Raw genomic sequence first — 6,000 nt, forward strand, 5'->3', positions numbered from 1 at the left:
TCGAGTTGTGCATTCAATTGTGGTGCATCAATGTCAATTAGCGTGCATGTCCCAACGACCAAAATGATTGTGCAACTTCTTTTGTGGCTCAAATAGACATTTCTGCGATTGCTGCAAAATGAACGTCAATTCAAGCCACAAAAATAATGCTCAATCGAAACTCTATGAGGAAGTATGATTGCATCAGCATCAAATTGTAACGCCAACCATGAAAAGACAGAAATGGCAGCCTAACATCACAATCATGTGACTTATGGCAGGAATTCCACCGCACATGAGACTAATGGCCGAGCTTGGAATATAGAATGGTCTCACGGACAGAGTGATGCGCTATAATGTGCTAAGCTTTGCTGACATTCAAAATACTCCCTCGCTCAAAGTGCGATACTTCCCAAGTGAAACACACCACTGCTGAACATTTAGCCCGTGTTAACAGAACTACAATATTACACGAGGCACAATGTTGTGCAAGCATGTGAAATATTTTCTTTTTGGGTTGCTGTGTGGGAGGGATGGAGCTCGTATACGTTTCCAGACAATCGTTACACCGTATAGATAAATGGTTATTCAAAGCAGTTTTGACCTGTTACAATACAACCATTATACAATTCTAAAAATGTATTGGTTATAGAATATAAGTTGATAATTTTCTGGAATTCTAAAATTATTTTGCAAAATAAATTGAAGCATTTTTTCACAAAAAAGAAAAAGCAGATTGAATGACAAAAGAACTATGTCGGAAAATGTTATATCAGGCCTGCAAATCATATGTCTGCCAGGTCATGCAAACATGACTTTGTGACCTAATATGGTCTTTATATCCAACCAGACCACCATACCTTCAGGCAAACACTGACCCAACACGAAGTGGTAGCCATTGCAGCATCTCTTCCTGCAAATACAACATTTGGAGGATTTTAATGTGAGAGCAATTAGTCACCCCCATCAATATTACTGCATATGTCCTATTTCGATTAAGACAGTGTTTACTCCATCGCCTCCTCCGAATGCAAGATTGCAACACGCATTGTTCGGGCGGCCAAAAACGGCATCAGTGGCTACTTGCAAGATGCACAGATAAGCAGTCTGCGCTTCATGGAAACCACTGGCACTGGACGGTTTTCCCGGTGGACTCTTGCTGTTCTCTTTTCCTCATTCCAAAACCCAGGGCTCCTTACTCAGCTTGGCAAGCTTTTCCGAGTTATATTTGGAGGTTTTTGGGATACTTTTGGGAAGACATGAAGCCTACACAAACCCTTTTCTTTCTTTCTTTTTTCGACTTGTCGTGGCGTTAGAGTGAAAAAAAAAGGGAGAAAGTAAGGTTGGTGAAGATACTTTGGAAAGTTCATTCAACTGAAGATTTCAATTAGACAGAGCACTACTACAAAGCAGAGAGTGGTGAATATGTGGAGATTACTCCATAGAATGTAATGTAAAGGATAATCAAATAAAAGAACAAATGCAGCATTGCAGCGACGAGGAGGAACCCGAATAGGCAAATATGTAGTCATTAGGAAGAACCTGGATAGGATTCAGGTTTCAGCGGCTACATGTCTACCCTCAAACTCATCCAGGTGCGGCAAAGCGAGCCTCACATAAACAATTTGCGAGAGGTCACCTCTCCGTGGACGCACAGTAAAAGGTTGGGAGAAATAAAGAAAATAAATAAAAGAAGAGGGTGAAAATATATGTATCGTATATTATACGATATACGTATCAGTTTCCTAATGGAAGAATTCAAAACTTTGTCCATATTTGCTTCAGCAAAACCATTTCCTAAGTCATGGTTGCTTGAGATAACTAGTGACTCGACCCTCATCGTTACAATTTGGTGAAAAGCCCAAAACAGGTATTTTCAGATGTACATCTGGAACCTCTTTTTATGGTTTGGCTTACGCGAGGAACAGTTACCGCATTATTAATAATAATCTTATCAAATCAGGAGGGTAAACAATTGTTTCTTGTTTCATCTCATATTTATTTTACCTTATTGATGTAGTTATTTCCAAAAATACATGATGAACAAAGACAAATACAAAAATACAAATGTTATTTGTTATGCAAAAGTTTTACTGTTGTGGAATCTCAACCTTTCCCCCGATGATTCGATTCTTACTCAATGAGCCTGAAGCGGCCATACCTCAAGCAAGTGGTGTGCTTTCCATGATACCTTTGGCAGGTGTATTCACTCACAATCACTTTATTTTCTGGGCACATTTCACTGCACATGGAAAACATGTATATGAATGAAGACAAATATTCATTCTCCCTTAAGGACAATTATTTCATTCTGAAATTAAATCTCATTCTGCAAAGCAATCTCAGTGGATTATAAAGAACCACATAAATGGGACTTTTAGGTCACGTCCTCACACTATTTGGATGATTGACATAGTAATACTTTAAGATGGAAGTCTGAATCCGCATGAGAATATACGAATCTTTGATGGTCCGTACAGGAAGGCGTGAGAACGCTCATTTATGTCCATACAAGAAGCAGACATTCCTTGAAAGTTAGAGGACCTATAAATTATGCACCACAAAGCTCCATGGTCCATCATTCAAGTCAAGTTGAGAATTTTACAAGAAATAGATAAACGCACCTTTGTAATGGGCTATGTTGCGCTGCATGATCCGATGGTAGGTGCACACAGAAAGCGGAGTAGCAGAAGAGAAACTGAAGAAAACATCTCCATAATATTCTCTTTGCACAGGGACTTTGTGGGAAACACGTGAGCATCGTCCAATGATTTAAAGATCTGCGGCACAATATGTGTGTCTGTCTCTCTCTCTCTCTGTCTCTCTCTGTCTCTCTCTCTGTCTCCACATGTCATCCCAAGCCTCCCTTTACCCACACCCTCTCCGCCCCTCTGCGTGCCTTACCTCCCCAACCCCACTGCTATCGTGTGTTCACATTGACTTTGGGTGTTTAGATGTTATGAAGCCAGCATTTTGTGCAAGGATAGAAAAGATAATGTAAAGGAAGAGCGTCATCAATGTTTCGATATATAAGGGACATTTAAGTTACCCACTTTCTTGACAATGAAGGACAATGAAGAAGCGGATGAGACAGATACCAAGAACAAAGTTCTGAGCATCTGCCAAGACATTATTCATGTGGCTTCAGGAGGCAAAAAACTGACTCTCAAACACCTGGGCCTTGGCCTTGCTCTTCACCAGGCTACACGCTCAAAAGAACCACATCTACCTGCACCTGAGAACTGTGGGTGGGAACAGGTCGTCAAAGATGGCAACGAGACATTTCAGCCGCGACTCATGACTGCACAGCCTATTACTGCTTACTGTGTAGAACTGACGACATGCAAATGCCGTGGGTCATGCTCAACTCGACGGTGAAAATGTACACGAAATGGACTGCCTTGCACGAAAGCATGTGGATGCAAAGCCCTTTGAGGAACCCGTTCAGTTTACAAGCCGATCAATAGCTCTGAAAATTGTACTTGGGTGTTCTCACAACACTTTTCTCTTCTGCAAAGCAACGTAATTTTGTGTTAGAAAGAATCTGACAGCTGTTGAAATAACCTTTGACTGACTGTAAACCCATCTCCATCAATAGTGCTAAACATTTTCTTTTTCACATTTGTTGCTCGTATGTGCATTTTCAATTTCGTCTTTAAGTTGTCAATTATGTGAAAAGTTGTGATCCAGTACAAAAATAAAGCACAAAATAGTGTTCCTCGTGTCAGATTACATCGTATTTCACAATCATGACAAATTTCTGGCTAGTACAATTTGCAGTAAGAAAAAGACTAAATCTGATGGCGGCCATTTTGATTATTGTCATGGCGGCCATAATATTCAGATGCAGACTTGGCAACAAGTGGAACTAGACTTGGTCATGCCGAGACTCTTCAAAAACACCAGTTGCACCATTCTAACATGAAATCAGCAGCGAACCTATTTTCTAGGCTAGCTACAGATTTTGGCTTCTAGACTATTCAATGGTAGTAGAGTTCGACTGGTGACAGCATTTTTGTTGAGAGCAGCCATACATGCGAGATCAATTTCACATCGGATGAAGAAAAAAATATGGAAGTGTGTGTCATTTCGTTTTCTACTTTGAAGGTCATTCTCACGGTCAGAAAGGTAAGGTGGGGACAAAAGGGGTATTTTAAAAAATTTCACACACATCGATATCTACATCACTATATTTCAGAAAAAAAACTAGCTTTGCTAACATTGAGATGTATATAATAATATTGGCCATAAATAGTTACATTTTGAAATATATCTGAAGACTGTTTAACATCACTACAAGCCTTGCAATTTCATTTACGATATCAGCGTTGGATTTGGATGGCAGAAAGTGGTGTTAAAGAAAGCCCTAAAAAATCTCCGGATCCACCCCTAATTTTTACTTCATCATTTTCTCAAGCTGAAAGGTTAGTGGGGTTAGAGAGACCCAGGTCCCCTGCCGTTGAGCATAGCACTACGTACGCTTTGTCGACAGTATGGAACGACAGTTGGTGAGCATTTGGTCAGTAAAAAGGTGATGTGATTTGTGATGTAAACTCCCTCTGTCACAATGTTCTGCTCGATTTGGCAGCAGCAATCTCGATCACTTGAATGATTGTTCCAGATTATAACACTGCAGTGATCGGCAGGCAGAGTGCATGAACAGCAATGTGCCTTCCAAAACTCTGTCTTGGCAGCACCACATTCCTGTATGATGGGGAACATCAGAAGCAGGTGTTTGGAACGCAGGTAGTGGGCTCTCCAGTGTCTGCTGTATTCGCTCATATTTGATGATTTAACTTGAGGAAAGGACACTCTGCTGGGATTTACTCCCGTGATGTTGTCTTGTGGTATTGTGGACACCACATTCAGAACGGTGCATCAGAGCAAAGCTGATTCATTTACACAAACATATTGTCACATGGCTGGAGATCGAGTTGGATTCCTGCTTTTAACAAACAATGCCATCAAATTCTGTTGGAGAAGAATTTCTTGCCTGGCATGAAATGATCATTATGATCCTGCAAATGGTGTTATATGATCTGCAAATTTATCGTTTGTCCCAAATTCCTGCAAAATAAACAGGATGCCCCATTGACAGTTTTTGAAATCAGCGTTTCACAAGGAACTTCAACGCAGGAGGAGGCTATTAGAGTCTAATAATTATAAGACCCATCAAGCCTGTGAAATATTGCCAATGTCCATGTACAGTACACCTCCATCGACAATGCCTCCAGGTACCTATCTAATTCTGTTTTGAACCTATCTCTTGTTTCTGCTGTCATTGCCTTTCCAAGGAGACTTTTCCATGCATTAAGTACTTTCAGAGTGAAACACCCCAGTCTTAACGTTGTCTTTCAAAGCCATCACCAGCATTTTTATTGTTAAAGGAATGACAATTTCCCCCGCACCTCTCTGGGGGGCATTTTGGAGACCCATGACTATCTCGTAAACATTTCCATAGCTCATGAGAATGTACAGAAGCTACTCCACCACTGGGTTCAGTGAGAGTGAATCTCATTCAGGGAAGAAATTTGGAATTTCTCCAATATGTGATCACACAATGAGCAACTCTTTGCTAAAAGTATTATAGGGTCTTTAATGCCAGTGGATGTAGCAGCCAGCTGAGTCTCTCCTCGGAGAAATGGCATTCACAATGACACAACATATCCTGCCTCTGAAACAGATGGATAACAGTTTAGAGTTGGGCTAGGAGTCTAACCCAGAATAGACCGATCAAAAGTGAGTTTGCTCCCTCTGAGCCGATCGACAAATCACTTTGTTTAACATGTCTTCTTCTTTTCTTCAAGAGGGAGGCTCATGGAAGAGCACGGTTAAATTGATAGTGGGGTAGTGGATTTGTTCATGTTAAAAATTCAGTTTGATAACGAGAACCTGCAGTGGCATTGCTGGAAGAGATCCCAAAACACCATTACGCCAAAGTCTCTATCAAAGTGATTTTGTTTTTACCAGCATTCATTGAGGGAACTATTTAATTCTCACCTGTGGAGATAAAGAAACTGG

General features: G+C 40.6%; 1 protein-coding gene across 5 annotated transcripts in view; it reads right to left on the reverse strand.

The window, feature by feature from the left end:
- Positions 1-2,855, reverse strand: part of CCBE1 (collagen and calcium binding EGF domains 1) — a 69,301-nt gene extending 66,446 nt beyond the window's left edge. For 3 of the 5 annotated variants that reach the window (XM_085873513.1, XM_085873512.1, XM_085873511.1), the window contains exons 1-3: positions 2,604-2,855; positions 2,141-2,221; positions 840-892 (exon numbers count right to left, since the gene is read on the reverse strand). In XM_085873513.1, coding sequence (XP_085729639.1) covers positions 840-892; positions 2,141-2,221; positions 2,604-2,740 — 271 coding nt within the window. In that variant the 5' untranslated portion in view covers positions 2,741-2,855. The remainder of the gene's footprint in view (positions 1-839; positions 893-2,140; positions 2,222-2,603) is intronic. The other 2 variants (XM_085873514.1, XM_085873515.1) reach the window with 2 other exon arrangements.
- Positions 2,856-6,000: the final 3,145 nt, after the last annotated feature.

Source organism: Eptatretus burgeri, chromosome 3, assembly GCF_056783735.1.
Source record: "Eptatretus burgeri isolate ZD-2024b chromosome 3, Ebu_testis_v1, whole genome shotgun sequence".
Taxonomy (NCBI): domain Eukaryota; kingdom Metazoa; phylum Chordata; class Myxini; order Myxiniformes; family Myxinidae; genus Eptatretus; species Eptatretus burgeri.